At 43.3% G+C, this 23,918-nt stretch overlaps 2 protein-coding genes across 2 annotated transcripts in view; both read left to right on the forward strand.

Moving 5' to 3' along the window:
• Window positions 1-2,551: 2,551 nt before the first annotated feature.
• LOC143295700 (amino acid transporter heavy chain SLC3A1-like) lies at window positions 2,552-13,845 on the forward strand. Its single transcript, XM_076607321.1, has 10 exons — window positions 2,552-3,091; window positions 4,688-4,864; window positions 5,795-5,922; window positions 6,572-6,694; window positions 7,502-7,600; window positions 8,106-8,203; window positions 10,297-10,489; window positions 11,265-11,411; window positions 11,913-12,023; window positions 12,621-13,845. Exons 1-10 carry the CDS (start codon window positions 2,668-2,670, stop codon window positions 12,966-12,968), a joined length of 1,848 nt encoding a protein of 615 aa, XP_076463436.1. The 5' UTR covers window positions 2,552-2,667; the 3' UTR covers window positions 12,969-13,845.
• Window positions 13,846-22,206: 8,361 nt separating this feature from the next.
• LOC143296194 (serine palmitoyltransferase 2-like) overlaps window positions 22,207-23,918 on the forward strand; it is a 40,670-nt gene continuing 38,958 nt past the window's right edge. The window contains exon 1 of the mRNA XM_076608006.1: window positions 22,207-22,323. Within this exon, the coding sequence (XP_076464121.1) occupies window positions 22,207-22,323 (117 nt within the window). The remainder of the gene's footprint in view (window positions 22,324-23,918) is intronic.

Consider the following 23,918-nt stretch of genomic DNA (forward strand, 5'->3'; position numbering starts at 1 on the left):
CAATGAAATGCTCTAGTGGCATAAAGACGTTTGAAAACAAGAGAACGCTGGCCATTAAGAAGAAGCGTGAGCGAAGGAAGCAGGGAGACTTCTGGAGACGTTTCCCCTTGCAACACCTGTGGGAAGTGCTGTGCATCCAGAATCGGCCTCTTCTCCCATATGAGGACACACACTGACAGATAAGTCTGCCTGCCTACTCATCCGTCGGACCGACGGGAGACTCCATCATCATTGAAGGGAACTGAAACAGCCATTTCAGTGTTATGCCTGACTACATAACACTGACAACAAAGAGTTTCAAGTCGTTCCATAGTGTGGACCCATTGGCTGGACGTCATGTATTGGCAGTGGCAAAATCAATAGTAGTTAGTTGTTTTTTGTTGTTTGTTTTCTTCTTCTTCTTCTTCTTCTTTTTGTCAGTGTTGTTTTTTGTTTGTTTGTTGTTGTTTGTTTGTTGTTGTTGTCCGAGGCAATCCGGCTTTGGTTTCAATACAGAGAGACCTAAACAATGTAACATAGTTAAACATTTACACTGCCGTGCATTTCAGTACTAAGACAATTCAGTCTGGTGCAATGTTGGTTTGATTTTTTTGTTTGGTATCTGCTTCCTTTTTATCTTTTTTTTTTCAGAGCAGATGTACAGCGTCAAGTATTAGTCACATGCCTTGGCACCTTTTTTTCAGAGCAGATGTACAGCGTCAAGTATTAGTCACATTCTTTGGCACCTTTTTTCAGAGCAGATGTACAGCGTCAAGTATTAGTCACATGCTTTGGCACCTTTTTTCAGAGCAGATGTACAGCGTCAAGTATTAGTCACATGCTTTGGCACCTTTTTTCAGAGCAGATGTACAGCGTCAAGTATTAGTCCACATGCTTTGGCACCTCCTTGAGACTGAAACTGTGCAAACACCAATGATATATTTTGCAATACATTGCAGTGCAATGCATAAATCAAACCTTGTAGTAGAAATTCAATATATCAGATGAAAACTGAAACCATATAAACTCCAATATAACCAGGAGTGATGGCCTAGAGGTAAGGGAAGCGAGAGAATCTGAGGGCACTGGTTCAAGTTCGAATCACGGCTCAGCCGCCGATATTTTCTCCCCCTCCATTAGACATTGAGTGGTGGTCTGGACGATAGTCAGTCGGATGAGACGATAAACTGAGGTCCTGGGCCGTGTGCAGTATGCACTTAGCGCACGTAAAAGAACCCACGGCAACAAAAGGGTTGTTCCTGGCAAAATTCTGTAAAAAATCCACTTCGATAGGAAAAACAAATAACTGAAAAAAAACTGCACGCAGGAAAAAAAAGAAAGAAAAGAAAACTGAAATAAAAGGTGGCACTGTACTGTAGCGACGCAATCTCCCTGGGGAGAGCAGCCCGGATTTCACACAGAGAAACCTGTTGCGATAAAAAGAAATACAAATACAATACAATATAATAATTTGCAATGGCAGTGCAGTGCAATGCTTTATTACTAGAAATCAAAAACTGCAGCACAGTTCAACTGATATATTGACGTGTAATGCAGTATGCTGCAATACACACTGTTGAACAGGGTAGAGCAGTGCAACAGTACTACACAGATCAGCCTGCTGTTATTCAGTTATGGCCGCCGGACCGTAAAAAAGCCAATTTGACTGCCGCGGCCATGCCGGGTCCACGCCGCGTAGCTGTGACGGAACCACTCCGGCCCCAGAGGGCACTGCCGGGCATGATCCAAAGACACCACGCAGCGGTGTTCCATTCTAGGCAGAATATTAGTAATGTCAATGGCTGTTCCCAGTTTGGACGGGAGAAAAATCACAATCCAGAGCCCGCGACTTTTTCCGCAGTCTATGCTACCGCATTCACTCAAATCAATATAACATCATGCAGTCATTCGCATTAGCTGAACTATACCTAACATAATGAACTGTGACGTATGCATTCCTCAACCATGAAATACAGTTTCCTTTTAAACCATGTGTATGTGTGTTGGTCTAGTTATTCTACACTGAGTTTTAAAATCCACATTACCAGTCAGTAGTCAGCCGGGATTGTAGACGCACGCAATAAAGCTTGCACGAAGTAGCGAGAGAAGAGAGATATGGCACGGTGGGGTATTCGTGTCGACTGGTTTATTTCAAGAAAAGACACCATACATGCATATCTAGCTTTGGTTGTCCGCAATTGTGAAGTAGAATATGCCTCCAAGAAAACACTTTACAGCTTGCTGATGACCAAAAAATTGTTTTTGACGCGTTACAGTTGCCATAATCTCGAGTTGCATCCGGGTTTTTCTGGGCCTATTTTATTTTTGTGCGGGGGAAAGGTTTGCACAATTTTAATGTGTATGTATTGAAGCACAGTACATCAATGTTTGGTAATATAGTATATTTCTATCTTCACTTTTTTATTGAAGTTTTAGACATATTACCAATTAAAATATCTGAAAAGGGAGAAAATCCACAAAACACAATGGCAGTTGAATCCCCAAAGGGACAGAAAATGGACTCGTCTGCAAGGCCACTCCCACTTACAATTCCCCGTATGTAGATCTTTCATTGCGTCAGACAACTAGCAGGCGACGGCAGGTGCGCACGCGAAAACAAGGTGACCCGAAGAAGAGACTGATAAACTGCTTGTGCTTTGTAATCTTATCTAAGACCAAGAGATAATAATGGCAGACAACGGTGCTGTACCAGAACCAAAAGAAAAGGTGCCCCTAGACGATCCAGAAGCAGCATTTGCCGAAAATGAACTGGACGACTCGAAAGCCAAGTTCATCAATGGCGGCATGGACGACACGAAAGTAGTTATCAGCGGTTCTGACAGCAACGCCTCGTTCGTCGGGCTGGGCAAAGAAGAGCTGAAAAGGTATGCCGAGGATCCGTTCTGGGTCCGTTTGCGATGGATCTTGTTTATTTTGTTCTGGGTCGGTTGGCTGGCCATGCTGGTGTCGGCCATCGTGATCATCGTGCTGGCTCCCCGCTGCCCGACCCGCCCTGACCTCAAGTGGTACCACAAGGATGTGGCCTACAACGTCTACTCCAAGTCCTTCTTCGACGGCGACAAAGATCAGGATGGTGTTGGCGATCTGGAAGGTAAGCGGTCATTCTGTCAATGAAGTGCTGTTGAAAATGTTTTTTAAAAAGAAGAGAGGGAAGAATTTTTTGTGTGTTTCTGTGGGCCTTGTGTACTGATGGCGCCTGAACAGCGCGTTGGGTTTATGCGAAGATCGTGGATTTGCTTTAATTTTTTTTTAAAGAAAAAAGAATGAAAGTATAGTAACAGCAGATGTGCAGTAGCGTGAATCGAATATGGATTAGTACGCGCACTTCGACATCACATTGAAATTTTCACTGTGTGCGAGCCCGCGCATGCTTCTTTGTGGGCGGAGTTGGCAAGGTGACATGTCAGCATGTCACGTGACAGGGTACCCAGGGGCTGTGGCCATTGGACGGGCAGATGATGCAACCCCATGACATGTGCTGCTTGGCGCCAACCGTGTCATTGAAAGACTTGGGTCTATAAATGACCCTTCCCGTGTTTTATATATATATTTTTTTTTTTTTTTTAATTTAAATTCAATATACATTTCCCACAACTAACACAATTTCAAGAAGCCATGATTGTCAATAGGTATACATATTTTTATATTGGATGAACAACACCCAACATTTTTCACATGTTGCCGATTCTTTTTCACTTCCACTAGCACCAAGCCCACAACAAAGACCCAGCATACACGGGTTTTTGCCTGCACTTAGTTATCATAAATTTACCAAAATGAATGCTGACAAAATGAATATTAAATTAATTGCTTGATCACTGACATTAGTGACAGTCAGGACAGTGTTATGCCAGGCAGCCAGGTGTTAAAAAAGATCTCCCAATGATTGTGTCAATTACCTGGACTATACAATAACTGAATTCCTTTTACTATAACTGTATAAGCATTGCAGTGAATAACATTTTTATAGGGTTGAACTATGAGTCAGTCTTGCAGGTTATAATAATATTGCATATTACATCATGATTGTATATAATGGCGAATCCTGCATTGTTGATGTAAACATGTATGCAACTGAGTCATTATGTCATTATCAGTGGTGCTGACTTCATTGAATCAATGAATGTTAGATGTTTTTAGCTCATGTGCTGATAATCAATTGTGCTGTATTATTGGGTGAAAAGAAAAAAAAAACCTCCTTTGCCAGGGGGGGGGGTATTCTAAGCTTTCAGAGGATGTTAAAACACAAAGGTGCCCACAAAAAGATTACTGTTCAGTCACATGTTAAAACTTAGTGAGTGGTTTACTAAAACTATAAGTAGGTTTAGTGGTCCAGTTTGTTTTAGATGCAGACTTGTCTTCTTTTTATCACTTTCGCCTTTGTTAGCAGATTGTAAAGTCCACAGTTCTTAGACCTTACAGTCAACTACTCAACACCTGTTTTGTCTTAACCAATCATCTCACTTCCCCTTTTGGGGATGTTAAATAATACATACCTTTGTGATTTATAGGTTTAAATGACAGTACCACAATTTTGATTAATGTCCACATGAAGACATCATCAGAAATTTTGTTGTTGTGATTTACAGGTTTAGATTTAAGGAACAAAATTTTGATAAACGTCTACATGCAGACACCATCAGAAATGACTAGACTGACACTGACAAGGTGTGCAATTTGCTGGCAGGCATCCAGAAGAAGGAAGGGTATGTGGGAGAGCTGAACGCCAACGTGCTGTGGCTGAGCTCCATCTTCAGCACCGAGGGTAACAACGACCGCGCTATTCTGGACCATAAGATGCTGGATAAGAAGTTTGGCACCATCGACACCTTGAGGGCCTTCTGCAAGAAGCTCCTTAAACAGGGTCAGCACCTCACCTCTCCCTTACTTACCTCCCTTATGTTTGTCAGTCGTTTTCGACAATGACCATCATAACAGCAGAGGAGGTTACTGCTGTCCTGACTATCTGGGCTAGAATTTGATCATAGTGGAGAGTGTCTTGCCCAAGTTGCATCCCCACTCTCTCAGCCAACAGGGTTTTTGGACAGTCGGCGTTGGGGTGGTTCCCAAAGGCTAACTAGCCCCCAAGGCTGCAACACTAAGAGCCAGTGCAAATTTGCCTCCTAGTTTGAGAGTCATAGTCCTTAACAAAAGACTAAGCTGTAAATGATTTCCCATTGCATTGGAGAAACCATTGACAATACAGCTCTCACTTTGCAGTTAGTCCAACCGTAAACTAATGTCAATATGTGATATTACCTCCCTTAGTGCTGGTCTGTTGGCTGTCCTGTGACTATTCCCTGTGATATGTGTGATAGTGTCAGCTGTGTTCTCTGTTAACATTCCAGATAATATGCTGTTTAGGAGAATCTAGATGTATAAGTATTCTGATTAATGTATTTATCAGTCTTTTTAACTTTTAGCATGCCACATTTTTTTGGGCACTGTTTCCTCTGCAGCCAGGGTATATTCTGTAACTGGCTTTTAGCATGAAACTACCTGCATACAAATACCTGTAACTTGCATTTCAATAACATTATTGATGTAAAATTTTGACCATGGTTTGGATAAACTTTGAAGACTTGCAGAAATAGTTCATATGCTTTTTAGTATTGTATCTGGGTGGTAAAAATAAAATGAAAAAAATAAAATAAAATGAAATATTTCCAAACAACAAACTGTATCAGTGTTTACTTGTAAGTTGGTATGATCTTCCAGCAGGGTAACACAATGTAGGGTTTCCATGGGGGAGGGAAGCGTATAGTGACTGACACTGGGTGATTGGTGTGTGCAGGCAAGCAGGTGATCATAGACCTCATCCCCAACCAGACCAGCCGCAACCACACGTGGTTCATGGAAAGCAAGAAGGAGGCAGACAAGTACATTGACTACTACGTCTGGTCAGACACCAACCCTGGCTGGGTGAGTCTAGCTGGCAGATAAAATGGACTCCACCACTGCCGTAGGTCACCTCTGATTGGATATCACTTAGAGGGTAAGGGGGGGGGGTATCTGGACTAGACTTTTTTTTCTTTTTTTTTTTTTTTTCTTTTTTTTTTTTTTTTTTTTTTTTTTTTGCTGCTTTACTTGGTGCTGGATTTTACTTGCTTCATCCATCTGGATGTGGAGAGAGAGAAAGCTGATGGTTAGCAGTGTGCCAAAAAAGACTTAAAGGGGTGGGATTTTGGTGCTGGGTATTGAGTACCTACCTACGCACACACGCATGCGCGCGCGCACACACACACACACACACACAAGAGTTTGAAGGACTGTAACAGTAGGTTATAATGGAGTGAAAACATGGGCTAAGTAAAATGATACACACTGTTATTGATAATATTTGAATGGGCATGCATATATTCTGTGATATTTAAAACTTTTATATCCATTTTGATTGAAGATGAGTGGTGATTAGTGATATGAACAGTATTAACAGTGGATAGGCGTGGTGCACCCAGCAGTGCCTGACAGCTGTCGCCTGGTTCAGGTTGACGTCAGGTGAGAGTGTGGGTGACAGTGATGACATGGCAGGATGAGGGGGTGGTGACAGTGTTGTGACATGTCATGACAGAAACGAGACGACGGCACTGACATGTGGGAGCTGGACTCGCAGCGCCAGCAGTACTTCCTGTCCCAGTTCCCCGGCACCGCTGACCTCAACCTCACCAACGAGGACGTCATTGCTGAGTTCAAGGTAACCTCTCTTCGACAGCTTTTCCGTCAGAGATATATGGTTAGAACTCTGTTGAGCTTTGGGGTCCGAACTCTGTTGAGCTTTGGAGCACAATTGTGTTGAGATTTTGTTGATGGAATTGTGCTGAGTTTTAGGGAAGTGGGGTGGGGGAGAGGGGGGGGGGGCAGAATTGTGTTGAGATTTTGTAGTCCAAATAGTGCTGTGTTTTAGGGGCAGAAATTTGGGGTCAGAATGATGCTGTGTTTTGGGGGCAGAATTGTGTTATTTATGGTCAGAATGTGTTGAGCTTTGGGGTCAGAATGTTTTTTTAATAGATATTTTGGTCAGAATTTTATTGAGTTTTTGAGATCAGAATTGTGTTGAGATTTGTGGTCAGTTGTGTACAGATGATGGGGTCAGAATAGTATGTTGATGATCAAGTCAGAATAGTGTGTGTGTGTGTGTGTGGATAATGCAGGACCTCCCTGTCATGTGAGATGTAGACATTGTGTACAACGAAACTGTTGTTTTCCAGCATCATTCTGTGTGTGCAGTACATTTAGCTTGATGCTGTGATCATAGAACATGACATTGAAACCCCAAAGAGCTGGATATAGTGGGGCGACTCATGCTAGTCCTTTTTTTTTTTTTTTTTTTTTTCCTTTTTGGGGGGGGGGGGGGGGGGGGGTTGCCAGTCCTTATGCTTCAGCTTTCACTACATAATTGTTAGGCCCGGTGATGAGGTGAGAGGCAGGTGTGATAGCCTTGGTGATGAGGTAAGAGGCAGGTGTGATAGCCTTGGTGATGAGATGAGGTCTGCTGTTTCAGGACATCATCCATTTCTGGGCGGGTGTTGGCGTGAACGGCTTCCACATCAATGACCTGGAGTACCTGGCAGAGAATAGCTCTCTGCCCAAAGATAACAAAGTATGTACCTTTCTTCTCCTGCCACCTGTGCATTCCTTTTGTTTCGTTGACTGTTTACAGGTTGACAAATAACTGATTATAATGTGTAATGTCAGTAGGTTATTTTTACATTTGTGTTATTGTTTTTTTTTCCCCTAACTTTCTGTTCAGGTTGGTTCATTTAGAATAGTGACCATTGCTTGTTGTTATTGTCCGTCGTACCCTGGACATGTTGTGAACTGAAATATCCTTTGTTTACTGACTCAGCAGATGACAGGTCTTCCTGTCATGTCGCACCTGTCTTCAGTGTATGTAGCTGTCAGCTAGTGTTCACTGGAACAATCAGGCTGTTGACTGTGTAAAGCTGTGTGTTGATGCTGACAGTGTGTAAAGCTGTGTGTTGATGATGACAGTGTGTAAAGCTTTGTGTTGATGATGACTGTGTGTAAAGCTGTGTGTTGATGATGACTGTGTGTAAAGCTGTGTGTTGATGACTGTGTGTAAAGCTGTGTGTTGATGATGACAGGAAAGCTCCCAGACCAGGAACTTTGCTGCCAACAGTGATGTGGTGCATTCCCTGCGATCCATCGTGGATGGTCTGGACAACAAGCCTGGTCGAGAAAAGTGAGACATTCTTTTTTTTTTATATAGGTAAAAGATATATTCTGTTATTGGTCGCAGGTTGCTGTTTGGAATGGTGACGTATGTGATGTGTTGCTGTTTGGCACCGAGACCTGTGTTGCGTTGTGTGTGGCAGGTTGCTGTTTGGCACGGTGACCAGTGTTGCGTTGTGTGTGGCAGGTTGCTGTTTGGCACAGTGACCAGTGTTGCGTTGTGTGTGGCAGGTTGCTGTTTGGCACGGTGACCAGTGTTGTGTGTGGCAGGTTGCTGTTTGGCACGGTGACCAGTGTTGCGTTGTGTGTGGCAGGTTGCTGTTTGGCACGGTGACCAGTGTTGTGATGTGTGTGGCAGGTTGCTGTTTGGCACAGTGACCAGTGTTGTGATGTGTGTGGCAGGTTGCTGTTTGGCACAGTGACCAGTGTTGTGATGTGTGTGGCAGGTTGCTCTTTGGCACAGTGACCAGTGTTGTGATGTGTGTGGCAGGTTGCTGTTTGGCACAGTGACCAGTGTTGCATTGTGTGTGGCAGGTTGCTGTTTGGCACAGTGACCAGTGTTGCATTGTGTGTGGCAGGTTGCTGTTTGGCACGGTGACCAGTGTTGTGATGTGTGTGGCAGGTTGCTGTTTGGCACAGTGACCAGTGTTGCATTGTGTGTGGCAGGTTGCTGTTTGGCACAGTGACCAGTGTTGTGATGTGTGTGGCAGGTTGCTCTTTGGCACAGTGACCAGTGTTGCATTGTGTGTGGCAGGTTGCTGTTTGGCACGGTGACCAGTGTTGCATTGTGTGTGGCAGGTTGCTGTTTGGCACAGTGACCAGTGTTGCCTTGTGTGTGGCAGGTTGCTGTTTGGCACGGTGACCAGTGTTGTGATGTGTGTGGCAGGTTGCTGTTTGGCACAGTGACCAGTGTTGCATTGTGTGTGGCAGGTTGCTGTTTGGCACGGTGACCAGTGTTGTGATGTGTGTGGCAGGTTGCTGTTTGGCACAGTGACCAGTGTTGCATTGTGTGTGGCAGGTTGCTGTTTGGCACGGTGACCAGTGTTGTGATGTGTGTGGCAGGTTGCTGTTTGGCACGGTGACCAGTGTTGCATTGTGTGTGGCAGGTTGCTGTTTGGCACGGTGACCAGTGTTGTGATGTGTGTGGCAGGTTGCTGTTTGGCACAGTGACCAGTGTTGTGATGTGTGTGGCAGGTTGCTGTTTGGCACGGTGACCAGTGTTGCATTGTGTGTGGCAGGTTGCTGTTTGGCACGGTGACCAGTGTTGTGTGTGGCAGGTTGCTGTTTGGCACAGTGACCAGTGTTGTGATGTGTGTGGCAGGTTGCTGTTTGGCACAGTGACCAGTGTTGCATTGTGTGTGGCAGGTTGCTGTTTGGCACGGTGACCAGTGTTGTGATGTGTGTGGCAGGTTGCTGTTTGGCACAGTGACCAGTGTTGTGATGTGTGTGGCAGGTTGCTGTTTGGCACGGTGACCAGTGTTGCATTGTGTGTGGCAGGTTGCTGTTTGGCACGGTGACCAGTGTTGCATTGTGTGTGGCAGGTTGCTGTTTGGCACGGTGACCAGTGTTGTGATGTGTGTGGCAGGTTGCTGTTTGGCACAGTGACCAGTGTTGTGATGTGTGTGGCAGGTTGCTGTTTGGCACGGTGACCAGTGTTGTGTGTGGCAGGTTGCTGTTTGGCACGGTGACCAGTGTTGCATTGTGTGTGGCAGGTTGCTGTTTGGCACGGTGACCAGTGTTGTGTGTGGCAGGTTGCTGTTTGGCACAGTGACCAGTGTTGCATTGTGTGTGGCAGGTTGCTGTTTGGCACGGTGACCAGTGTTGTGATGTGTGTGGCAGGTTGCTGTTTGGCACAGTGACCAGTGTTGCATTGTGTGTGGCAGGTTGCTGTTTGGCACGGTGACCAGTGTTGTGATGTGTGTGGCAGGTTGCTGTTTGGCACAGTGACCAGTGTTGCATTGTGTGTGGCAGGTTGCTGTTTGGCACGGTGACCAGTGTTGTGATGTGTGTGGCAGGTTGCTGTTTGGCACAGTGACCAGTGTTGCATTGTGTGTGGCAGGTTGCTGTTTGGCACAGTGACCAGTGTTGCATTGTGTGTGGCAGGTTGCTGTTTGGCACAGTGACGAGTGGCAACCCGGAGGTGGTGGGTCTGTACAAGGGAGGGGACGGGAAGAAGGGACTGCATGTGGTGTCTGTGGTGCTGAACCAGCTGACCCGTGACATCACCGCCACCAACCTGGAGAACGCACTGGTCCCCTTCATCTCCACCAATGACACTCGCTGGCTGGCCTGGAGGGTGAGTGGGGTGGGGGAAGGGGGGCTGGCTGGGGTAGATTGAGAATGGGTCATATTGAGGGACATGGCAGTGTACTGTGGGTATTGAGGGACATGGCAGTGTGCTGTGGGTATTGAGGGACATGGCAGTGTGCTGTGGCTATTGAGGGACATGGCAGTGTGCTGTGGCTATTGAGGGACATGGCAGTGTGCTGTGGCTATTGAGGGACATGGCAGTGTAATGTGGGTATTGAGGGACATGGCAGTGTGCTGTGGGTATTGAGGGACATGGCAGTGTAATGTGGGTATTGAGGGACATAGTATTGAGGGACATGGCAGTGTAATGTGGGTATTGAGGGACATAGTATTGAGGGACATGGCAGTGTAATGTGGGTATTAGGGGGCATAGTATTGAGGGACATGGCAGTGTACTGTGGGTATTGGGGGACATGGCAGTGTACTGTGGGTATTTAGAGACACAGCAGTGTTGTGAGTATTGAGGGACATCACTGTGTAATGTGGGTATTGAGGGTCATAATGTTATGTGGAATAATGGCAGTGTAATGTAGGTGTTGAGGGACATTTGAGTGTAATGTAGGTGTCGAGGGGCATGATAGAAATAGTAGTGTGATGTGGGTGACATGGCAGTGTATTATGGATATTGAGAGACTCATGACAGTGTAATGTTGGTATTAGGGACTCATGCCAGTGTAATGTTGGTACTGAGGGACATGACATTGCAGTGTGGGTGCTGAGGGACACATAACATATCACTGAGGACCCATGATGTGTTACAGCTGACGATGCCGGAGGCAGGCACTCTGCGTGTGAGCAGCCGTGTGGGAATGGACAGGATGATTGTGGCTCACGCCCTGCAGGCCCTGCTGCCAGGGTCTTCCATCCCCTACTACGGCGATGAGATCGCCATGGGCAGCAGTGTGTCGGTACGTTCCTTCATCCGTTCCACACACACACATTCTCCACCGTTCCCCTCCCCCCCACCTTTCATCCCTTTGAAATGTATATGAACACCTTTCATCCCTTTGAAATGTATATGAACATGTTGCCCGAGTCAAGTATCAATTGTCAGAGTGAGAATCTGGTATGAAACTCCCCTGTTTTGTGATATGAACTTGCCATGAAACTCAAATGCATCAGTTTGACATGTATATATCGCCAAACAGGGAGGTATAGATCAAACTCCTCTTTTTGGTGCGGATGATTCTAATGCACAGTATTGGCACCTGCAGTTCAGGGTCATGTCTTTGATATTGGACTGATTTGAGAGGGGGTTGATCGTTTTTTAGAAACTGGTTTTATTAGTCGTTTATTTGTAACTGGTTCCCCCCACCCCCTCCCCCTGCAATATTTCATTGTGTATGATAAACACGGAGCAATCAGAGAGGGATGCAGTGTGGTTTTGTCATGCATGCTGTTCTCTGCAGGGCCGAGAAACGGTCAGTCCCATGCAGTGGAGCAAGGAGGACAATGCTGGCTTCACCACGGGAACGCCATGGACTCCTGTCAACCCAGATTACATGACCAGTAATGTGGATGTAAGTTGGTCAGGGCTGTTATTGGTGTCAGTGGTGTTGTGTAGTTGGGGAAGTGACACCTTCATAAAGTTGTTGTGTATAGTGTTTAGTAGTTTGTTGTGTCAGTGCATGCAAGCAGTGTGTGTGTATGAAAGTGTTTACAAGCAGTGTGTATGAATGGGGTGTTTACAAGCAGTGCGTATATGAAGGGTGTTAAGTGTGTATGAAAGGTATTCACAAGCAGTGCGTGTTTGAAGGATGTTTGCGAGCAGTGTATGTATGAAAGTTGTGCACAGTGTGTCTGAAGCGGGTGTTTACAAGCAGTGTGTATATGAAGGGGGCTTACAAGCATTGTGTATATGAAAGGAATTTACAAGCAGTGCAAGTATGAAGGGTGTTTACAAGCAGTGTGTATATGAAGGGGGCTTGCAAGCTGTGTGTTTATGAAGGGTGTTTTCACGCAATGCTAGTATGAAGGGTGTTTACAAGCAGTGTGTGTATGAATGGCGTTTACAAGCAGTGCGTATATGAAGGGTGTTTACAAGCAGTGTGTGTATGAAAGGTGTTAACAATCTGTGTATGAAGGGGTGTTCACAAGCAGTGTGTGTGTGTGTGCAGAGCCTGACAGCACAGCTGGGAGACAACAAGTTGATGGACTCGTTCAAAGCCCTCAACGAGTTGCGTGCTGCCGAGTCACTTCAGTTCGGCAAGACCCGCTTCTGCTCCAAGGGCGACCTGTTCATCTTTTCCCGCCACGCCCCAGGCTTCCCCTCCTTCGTGGTGGTGGTCAACCTGGGCCGTACCACACAGCATGTATTTCAAGGTGACGACTGCGTGGGGGATCGAGCCAAAGCAGATCTGAAGTTCATCTCCCACAATGTGGAGCACCAGGACTCTGAGCTGGAGCTGGGTTTGGCCATCAGTGTGGAGCAGAACGAGGTCATGGTGATGCAGTTCCCAGCGTGAACACCGCACCCCCCTCTCCCTCTGGCCTCCATCCCCATCCTTTTTTGCATCTGACCTGCTTCATATTGTATCCCTCTGCTGTATGTCTTTAAAGCAGTCAGTACACTTCAAAGCCGTTATACTCTGGAAATGTATCTTTTAGACTTGACCCTTGAAATACAAACAGAAAGCTTTCCAACAACTCTTGTAACTTGCTGGTTAATCTGCGAGGTGTATCTGCATGTCTTGAAATAAAAACAGCTGGCCAGAAAACCATCATCTTTTCTTCAGGAAATGTGCTGCCAGAATGTGGACACTGTCTTGGATATAAGGCATTTTGTTTGTTTGCTGCACTTGACGTTTGATATCGGTTTGTTTGTTTTTTCTTTGCTATGGGATTGTTAAGCCTTACAGTTTACAATGCAGTTGGTGTTATTAGTGATGTGAATGATGTCATTTGGAAGAATCCTGTATCACGGAACATCCAGAAGACAGTTATTGTGTGCATGTCATGGTACATGTTCCATATTGGCTGTCCATGGATAGTTCCTGTTTCAAAAGTTAATATTTGGTAAAGTCATTGTTAAAGATATTTTACTCTTGTAACTAACAATGAAGTTCAAGTTAACAATGGTTTGTAAAGAAACCAGTTTTGTTAACAATTGACAATTGAACTGTTAGCAAGTTAACAGTAAACATCAGAATATAGGTTTTTCAGTTACGGATATCTTTTTTAACCTTTGTGAGTGAAAATAAATAAAGTGTAGTTGCATTAAGAACAAACAATGAAGAAAGTGATTGGTGTGAATGTTGAATTTTGACGTGTTTCTGATCCAATTTTCATCCACTGACATCAGTGCACTCGAAGAAAATTAAATTTCAGAGTGAAAATCTAAAATACTTGTTATGACTTGCTTGATATTGTGAGTGGCGCCTTTATCTCTCTGTTGCTCTGTGAATGTTTGTGCAATGACCATGTACAAAGAAAACACACACTAAATTAACTTTGTTTTTACAGAGATCGTATAAAAAGAAAACAACACATATTGTGATTAATGAATGCATTATATCAAAACAACAAAATAGACTATAATCTACATACAGGGACCATGTATATAAAGACTGATACACATGCAGGGACCATATAAAAAGAAAATACAGACTGACTGACACGCAGGGGCAAAGAAAACTGGCGAACTATGGTACGCATGCACTGATGCAGGGACCATACCAAAACACACATATATGGTATACATACAGGGACCATATCAAAAGAAAACGTGCTATGGTATACATACAGGGACCATAAAAGAACACACATATGGTATACATACAGGGACCATACCAAAAGAACACACATATATGGTATACATACAGGGACCATATCAAAAGAACACACATATATGGTATACATACAGGGACCATATCAAAAGAAAACACGCTATGGTATACATACAGGGACCATACCAAAAGAACACACATATATGGTATACATACAGGGACCATACCAAAAGAACACACATATATGGTATACATACAGGGACCATATCAAAAGAAAACATGCTATGGTATACATACAGGGACCATATCAAAAGAAAACACATACTATGGTATACATACAGGGACCATATCAAAAGAAAACATACTATGGTATACATACAGGGACCATATCAAAAGAAAACATACTATGGTATACATACAGGGACCATATCAAAAGAGAACACATACTATGGTATACATACAGGGACCATATCAAAAGAAAACATACTATGGTATACATACAGGGACCATCAAAAGAAAACATACTATGGTATACATACAGGGACCATATCAAAAGAAAACATACTATGGTATACATACAGGGACCATATCAAAAGAAAACATACTATGGTATACATACAGGGACCACATCAAAAGAAAACACTATTGTATACATACAGGGACCATATCAAAAGAAAACATACTATGGTATACATACAGGACCACATCAAAAGAAAACACTATTGTATACATACAGGGACCATATCAAAAGAAAACATACTATGGTATATATACAGGGACCATTAAAAGAAAACACATACTATGGTATACATACAGGGACCATATCAAAAGAAAACATACTTTGGTATACGTACAGGGACCATCAAAAGAAAACATACTATGGTATACATACAGGGACCATCAAAAGAAAACATACTATGGTATACATACAGGGACCATATCAAAAGAAAACATACTATGGTATACATACAGGGACCATATCAAAAGAAAACATACTATGGCATACATACAGGGACCATATCAAAAGAAAACATACTATGGTATACATACAGGGACCATATCAAAAGAAAACATACTATGGTATATATATACAGGGACCATATCAAAAGAAAACATACTATGGTATACATACAGGGACCATCAAAAGAAAACACTATGATATACATACAGGGACCATATCAAAAGAAAACATACTATGGTATACATACAGGGACCATATCAAAAGAAAACACATACTATGGTATACATACAGGGACCATCAAAAGAAAACACTATGATATACATACAGGGATACATACAGGGACCATCGTAAGAAAACACTATGATATACATACAGGGACCATATCAAAAGAAAACACACTATGGTATACATACAGGGACCATCAAAAGAAAACACTATGATATACATACAGGGACCATTTCAAAAGAAAACATACTATGGTATACATACAGGGACCATCAAAAGAAAACACATACTATGGTATACATACAGGGACCATCAAAAGAATACACATACTATGGTATACATACAGGGACCATATCAAAAGAAAACATACTATGGTATACTTACAGGGACCATATCAAAAGAAAACATACTATGGTATACATACAGGGACCATCAAAAGAAAACACATACTATGGTATACATACAGGGACCATCAAAAGAAAACTGCAGCTCTCCCATTCACATCTCTCCTCTGCTGGACTTTCTCAATGGACTGTTTACCAGCCATGAAGGAGAGGCTGTCCTGTTGGCAGGCCTGGTGGTTTCAATAAGCCACGGAACACTATGGAAAAACAGTAATCTGTCTTTGTTACTCATGCACACTTGCATGTGTTAAGGCACATGGGCTCAGCAGGGACAAGGAGAAAATAAGCAGACTATGGCATACATGCGGGGACCATATCAAAAGAAAACAGTATAGTACACATGAGGGGACCATATCAAAAGAAAACAGTATAGTACACATGAGGGGACCATATCAAAAGAAAACAGTATAGTACACATGAGGGGGCCATATCAAAAGAAAACAGTATAGTACACATGAGGGGGCCATATCAAAAGAAAACAGTATAGTACACATGAGGGGGCCATATCAAAAGAAAACAGTATAGTACACATGAGGGGACCATATCAAAGGAAAACAGTATAGTACACATGAGGGGACCATATCAAAAGAAAACAGTATAGTACACATCAGGGGACCATATCAAAAGAAAACAGTATAGTACACATGAGGGGGCCATATCAAAAGAAAACAGTATAGTACACATGAGGGGGCCATATCAAAGGAAAACAGTGTAGTACACATGAGGGGGCCATGTTACATGTGAGGGATGAGGCACAAGCAGACAGGCTGCCCTGGGAGACAGGAAACGCCTCCACTCAGAAGCCCACTAAGCTCTGCCAGGTTTTGAACCACAGACAGAGACTGCTCTCACCAACCACACGTTTATGGGCACTGGTTGCAATGAAGTAAAGGTAGATGGTATAGAGACGACTTGGAGAAATATATTCATACATCATGAAATAATGATCCATTTCCTCATCTTGTGCTAACCTGTGGTTGGTATGAGAGGTGGCAGAAATATCACACTGGTCAGACACATTGCCAGCATTGTACACACACACACACACACACACACACACACACACACACACACACACACACTTTAGGTGATCAGTTTACAAGAACTGTAGGTCAGTGTAAGTTTCAGGTGTCAAAGCATGCAGACCTCCATATATGCAATGGTACACCAAATCAGCTGTTGATAAAGAAAAAGGAGTAGATGGTTGACCTTTCATCAACCGAACACCTTGCAGACACATACCTGTACAGTGGGCGTGGCTTGAGAAACAGAAGGAAGCAGTAGATGGCTGACCTTTCATCAACCGAACACCTTGCAGACACATACCTGTACAGTGGGCGTGGCTTGAGAAACAGAAGGAAGCAGTAGATGGCTGACCTTTCATCGACCGAACACCTTGCAGACACATACCTGTACAGTGGGCGTGGCTTGAGAAACAGAAGGAAGCAGTAGATGGCTGACCTTTCATCGACCGAACACCTTGCAGACACATACCTGTACAGTGGGCGTGGCTTGAGAAACAGAAGGAAGCAGTAGATGGCTGACCTTTCATCAACCGAACACCTTGCAGACACATACCTGTACAGTGGGCGTGGCTTGAGAAACAGAAGGAAGCAGTAGATGGCTGACCTTTCATCAACCGAACACCTTGCAGACACATACCTGTACAGTGGGCGTGGCTTGAGAAACAGAAGGAAACAGAGGTGGAGGAATCAAACTACTGAAGGTGAAGGACAGTCCAGCACTCCGTTGCTTCTGGAAAATATTCCACCAGTCACAAAGCTGAAGTCAAGGCCTTCAAAGTTGCTGTTACGATGCTGGCAGAGAAGAAAGAGACAGACCTCAGCTATACACAGCTTGACACAAGACAGTGAACGAGATGAGTGAACTCAACAGCATTGCTGATACCACACTGAAGTGGATCCCCTCACACTGCCGTATCCCACAGCAGTGGATCCCCTCACACTGCCGTATCCCACAGCAGTGGATCCCCTCACACTGCCGTATCCCACAGCAGTGGATACCCTCACACTGCCGTATCCCACAGCAGTGGATCGCACCATCCCACTGCAGTGGATACCCTCACATCGCACCATCCCACTGCAGTGGATACCCTCACATCGCACCATCCCACTGCAGTGGATACCCTCACATCGCACCATCCCACTGCAGTGGATACCCTCACATCGCACCATCCCACTGCAGTGGATACCCTCACATCGCACCATCCCATTGCAGTGGATATCCTCACATTGCATTATCCCACTACAGTGGGATATTGTACTGTCCTAATGTACTGGATTCACTAAGACTGCAGTATCCCATAGCAGTGGATACCATCACACTGCAGTATCCCATAGCAGTGGATACCATCACACTGCAGTATCCCATAGCAGTAGATACCCTCACACTGCAGTATCCCATAGCAGTGGATACCATCACACTGCAGTATCCCATAGCAGTAGATACCATCACACTGCAGTATCCCATAGCAGTGGATACCCTCACACTGCAGTATCCCACAGCAGTGGATACCCTGACAGCTCTATCCAACTGCAGTGAATATATTTTGTTTACTTTGCACTTGTTTAAGTGTTGCATGAACATGTGTCTATCTCATTATCGGGATTCAGTGCTTAGAGCTTGGTCTCCGATCTAGGAAAGGCACTATATAAGTATCCATATCATATGATATAGCATAGGGTCAGGTAACCCAGTGCACATGTTTGGCTGTGATGCAGTTAACTCGCATTGCCTCTATCTGTTTACTGATGCACCACCGACCCCGTGTCACGTGGTTATTCTGATCATGTGTTTCAAGTGCAGAATAACGTCAACATACGACTGTCATGTGATATCTGACTGAATTCAGAGGCAATGATGTGGTTTGGCTTCACGCTTGGGTGAAGGCACATGAATGTCCCCAGGACAATTAAAGAAATTAAAAAAAAAAAAAAAGGAGGTGGGTGGGGGGATGGGTGGGGGAGGTCACGGTGGACAGCTGAATAAAATTTAGTTCATGAATCATTTTAGGGATGCATGTCTGGATGTTTGCTGGTGGTGTTGTTTCGTTTGTTCGTTCGTGCATGCGTGCGTGAGTGAGTAAGTGAGTGATTGAGTGAGTGTGTGTGTGTGTGTGTGTGTGTGTGTGTGAGTGTGCGTGCGTGCGTGTGTGCGTGTGTGCGTGCGTGCGTGTGTGCGTGTGTGCGTGCGTGCGTGTGTGTGTGTGTGTGTGTGTGTGTGCAGACCCGCTGGTGCCTGCAGCCCTTTAGTGTGTTTTCCCAAGCAGAAGATCAAGTACACACGTTAAAGATCCTGTAATCCATGTTAGCGTTCGGTGGGTTATGGAAACAAGAACATACCCAACATTCACACCCCCGAAAATGGAGTGTGGCTGTCTACATGGTGCAGTAAATATACAAAATGGTCATACACATAAAATGTTATATGTCTATTTCAGTGACAAGCTGTTGAAACAAAATTGAGGGAACTTGATGCCTCAAAAGCACAGGGACCAGACAAAATACCATTGATGCCTGAAAAGCACAGGGACCAGACAAAATACCACTGATGCCTCAAAAGCACAGGGACCAGACAAAATACCACTGATGCCTCAAAAGCACAGGGACCAGACAAAATACCACTGATGCCTCAAAAGCACAGGGACCAGACAAAATACCACTGATGCCTCAAAAGCACAGGGACCAGACAAAATACCACTGATGCCTCAAAAGCACAGGGACCAGACAAAATACCACTGATGCCTCAAAAGCACAGGGACCAGACAAAATACCACCAAGGGGACTGGAAGAGCTAGCAAGAGAATTGTCTAACCCACTGACATTACTGTACAATAGGTTGTTAGAATCAGCTGTTCCCAAAGACTGGAAAAAAGGTGATGTCACACCAATGTCTGATCCAGGAAACTATCGACCAGTCAGTCTAACTGGTATCACATACAAAATTCTAGAATCCTTTATAAGGGATGCCATTATTTCACACAGATACAAATGATCTGTATGCAAAGTGCCAACATGGCTTTAGAAATAAAAGGTCTTGTGTCACACAGCTTTTGGGGGTGATGGAGGAAATTACTAAGTTACTTGACAAAGGTGATCCAGTAGACATAATTTACTTAGACTTTCGAAAAGCTTTTGACAGTGTACCACACGAAATACTGTCAAAGAAACTGGAAGCTTATGGTATAGTCAGTAGTTTACACAAATGGACAAGAAATTTTTTGACAGGAAGAACTCAGAAAGTCAGAGTTGGTGATGAGTACTCCTCTAAGGCCGACATTCTTACAATCTTAGTGGAATACCACAGGGAAGTATTCTAGGACTAATACTTTTTACTATTTTTATCAATGACCCTCCAGACTGTGTAGAATCATCTTGTAAAATCTTTGCTGATGATACCAAATTATATAATAAGACACGCAACAGCAACACCCTGCAACAAGATCTAGACAAACTCCAGGCTTGGGCAGAGAAATGGAATCTGTACTTTAATGTGGACAAATGTAAAGTAATGCATGTTAGCAGAGGAAATCCTAACAAAACATATACTATGGAACTAAATAATATGACAAACATAATAAAATCATGTGACAATGAAAAAGACCTAAGAGTCACTTTTGATAGTAATCTTTCATTTGACCTACATATTCATAACTGCATAAATAAAGTAAATCAAATTACTGGAATAAGCAAATGAACTTTTACTTATCTTGACTGTGCTATTTTTTGTAAAACTATATAAAGCTCTGGTGCGACCTCACTTGGAGTAAGGAAACAATATATGGTGTCCATATCTGAAGCAACAATCGTTTGCAATTGAGAGGGTACAGAGAAGAGCCACAAAGCTTGTATATGAATGTAGGCCCATATCTAATAATGATCGATTTACTTATTTAAGATTATTTTCCAATAAGGGTAGAAGGATATGTGGTGATCTCATTGAGACATATAAGCTTTTCCATGGTCATGTTAATGTATCTTGGGATCAGTTCTTCTCTGCACCTCAGTACTGCTCCACAAGAAATACTCAGTGATGAAAAATTTTTTTGCACAACGTTCAAATACTAACACAAGAAAGTTTTGATTCAGTATCCCAGTTACGAATGTATATAACCAGCTTCAACTAACTCATTCAAGATTCAACTGGACAATTCTACAAAATTCTTAACTATTTTTTATATAAAGTTTGATTAAAAAAAAAAAAAAAGTAAATGAAATGTCGAACCATGACCAAAGTCTTTGACAGAATATTTCATGAGATCAAAGAAGAGACTGTCATAAGCTTCAAAGCTTGTTTTTGTCCCTAACCTACTACTACTACTACTACTACTACTACTACTAGTGTGTATGACGTGTGCGTGCCTGAAATCTGAATGACACAGGAAACCAATAATGAGCGCCCACTGGCAGCCGCCAGTCTACCATGCAGTTGGCAGCCTGTTGTGCAAATGACCCCATGTTCGCAAAACGCTTAGTCTCCGACCGAAGACAGGCGCTACGTAAGTATCCATATCAAATCAAGACTGAACAACTGCCTAATCAGATTCATAAAGCCTGAGAAACTTTCCTGGAAATTGTCTATCTGGAATGCAGATTATTGATAAGTACACAAGAGAGGTGCAAAATATCGGCAACATTTCCTGTTCGTAACACACACACACAAAATACATTTACACGGACAGACACACGCGCACAGACACAGAGCTTTTTTTTTTTTAATACTAATTTCTCCCACCCCACCCCCATTCCCTATCTTTCGTTCTGGAAAAAAAGAAAACAACGGAAAAAAAGAGAGGGGAAAAAAGGAGAGAGAGAGAGGAGTGGCCCGCAGAAAGCTTCAATGGTCTGTGGATTGGGCCTTATCGATTGTCTCCCTTTGTTGGCAGCATCGCTCTTGGTAACGGGCATGCGGAGTGCGCGTGGTGTGTTACGAAACAACCCGACGTTCAGTAAGCGTTCTTTCTTTTTGTCTGCTCGCGCAGCAGACTAGCCCATGTGTGACTCTGCTGTTCAAGCCCCCAAAGCCCCCTAAACCTGTTAAACTCAGAACTAACTCAGTAAAACAGCCCACTCGGAACCCCCCACCCTCGGAAAAGAAACTGTGTAGTAGATTCATCGACAAGTCGATGTTGACTACCCGTCCAGAAGAAGAAGAAGGTGTGTCATCTTTGGTGTACTGACCAGACTTTACCTTCGAATTCAGTTTCCGGAGTGTTGAGTGTCCCATCAACAAAGTTGCTTGTCGATGATAGTAAAACGTCAATTGGTTAAGAAGAGACTCTGGTTTACCCAAGCGACCAATCAGGTACAGGGTTGTAAGTAGCTGCAATAGCTTGCAGATGGCCAATGTGAGAGAGAGAGGTGCTGCAATGGAGGAAGTTGGGACTCGCCCTTCAGCGAATGGACATCCTGCGAACCACAACCACGGGAATGACACCAGACATGAAAAACAAGCCAATGGAAAAACTGGGGTGAACACTGAACAGGTAGGTAACTTGCATTGTGGCAGTTCTGTGAAAATGTCGCTGTCGTGTATGTTTGGGCTCGTTCGAACTGTCTTCCTCAATACCTGTGAAAAATGAAAGTAGAAAAAACTGATTTTTGAAAATCAAAGTTTTAACACGCTGGATTATATCAGTAATCTTCCTCTCTTTTCTTTATTTCTATTGCAGGTTTCAGAGTAAGATTTTTTTTTAAATTTTATTAATTTAAAAATTCCTCAAAATTCCTATTTTAGGGTTAGATGTTTCTTGACATATATTTTTCTTGACATAAATTTTCTATAACTAACACTACTACTAGATCTTAATTTGCCTAGGTTTTTACTGCCCTTTCTTACAAGTTTAGCAGGAATGTCAAACTAATTAACTTTTATTAAGTGTCTGGTCATTTGGATCAGATGATAAGACAAGGTCCTGTTTGCAGCATGCACTGCAAACTTGGTGCACTGAAAAAAACCCATGGCAACAAAAGTGTTATCCTCTGGCAAAATTCTGTAGAAGAAATCCACACAGATAGGTACTCAAGGCCTGACCAGCGCATTGGGTTATGCTGCTGTCAGGCATTTGCCCACAGATATGGTGTAACAATAACATATATCGATTTAACTGAAAACAGTTATACTTCATGGTGTAACATATATCGATTTAACTGAAAACAGTTATACTTCATGGTGTAACATATATCGATTTAACTGAAAACAGTTATACTTCATGGTGTAACATATATCGATTTAACTGAAAACAGTTATACTTCATGGTGTAACATATATCGATTTAACTGAAAACAGTTATACTTCATGGTGTAACATATATCGATTTAACTGAAAACAGTTATACTTCATGGTGTAACATATATCGATTTAACTGAAAACAGTTATACTTCCTTGAGAAACAGAAACTAACAATCTCACAAAATCCCAAAAGGTTGTAGGATTTAGGTTCTTTACTCTCACCAGGCAGTAAGAACAGGTTTTCTGATGTGTTATATTGAATACACATAAATATATGCATAAATGGTTGTTGACAAGACAGCTGTGATGTACACAGCAGGGTGTGTGTTGTGTTGTACGCAGCAAGCTGTGTTATATACAGCGGGTGTGCACACCATGTTTTCTTGTACACAGCAAAGTGTGTTGTGTTGTATACAGCAAGGTGTGTGTTGTGTTGTACGCAGCAAGGTATGTGTGTGTGTGTGTGTGTGTTTTGTACACAGCACAGTGTGTGTTGTGTTGCAAGTTGTGTTGTACACAGCAAGGTGTGTGTGTTGTGTTGTACACAGCAAGGTGTGTGTTGTGTTGTACACAGCAATGTGTGTTATGGTGTGCACAGCGAGGTGTGTGTTGTGGTGTACAAGTTATTGTGTGTGTGTGTTTGTGTTGTACACAGCAAGGTGTGTGTTGTGTTGTACACAGCAATGTGTGTTATGGTGTGCACAGCGAGGTGTGTGTTGTGGTGTACAAGTTATTGTGTGTGTGTGTTTGTGTTGTACACAGCAAGGTGTGCATTGTATTGTGCAAACAAGGTTTGTGTTGTGTTGTACATAGCACAGTGTGTGTTGTGTTGTGGACAGTAAGGTGTTT

The sequence above is a fragment of the Babylonia areolata genome, chromosome 21 (genome assembly GCF_041734735.1).
Source record: "Babylonia areolata isolate BAREFJ2019XMU chromosome 21, ASM4173473v1, whole genome shotgun sequence".
Classification (NCBI taxonomy): Eukaryota; Metazoa; Mollusca; class Gastropoda; order Neogastropoda; family Buccinidae; genus Babylonia; species Babylonia areolata.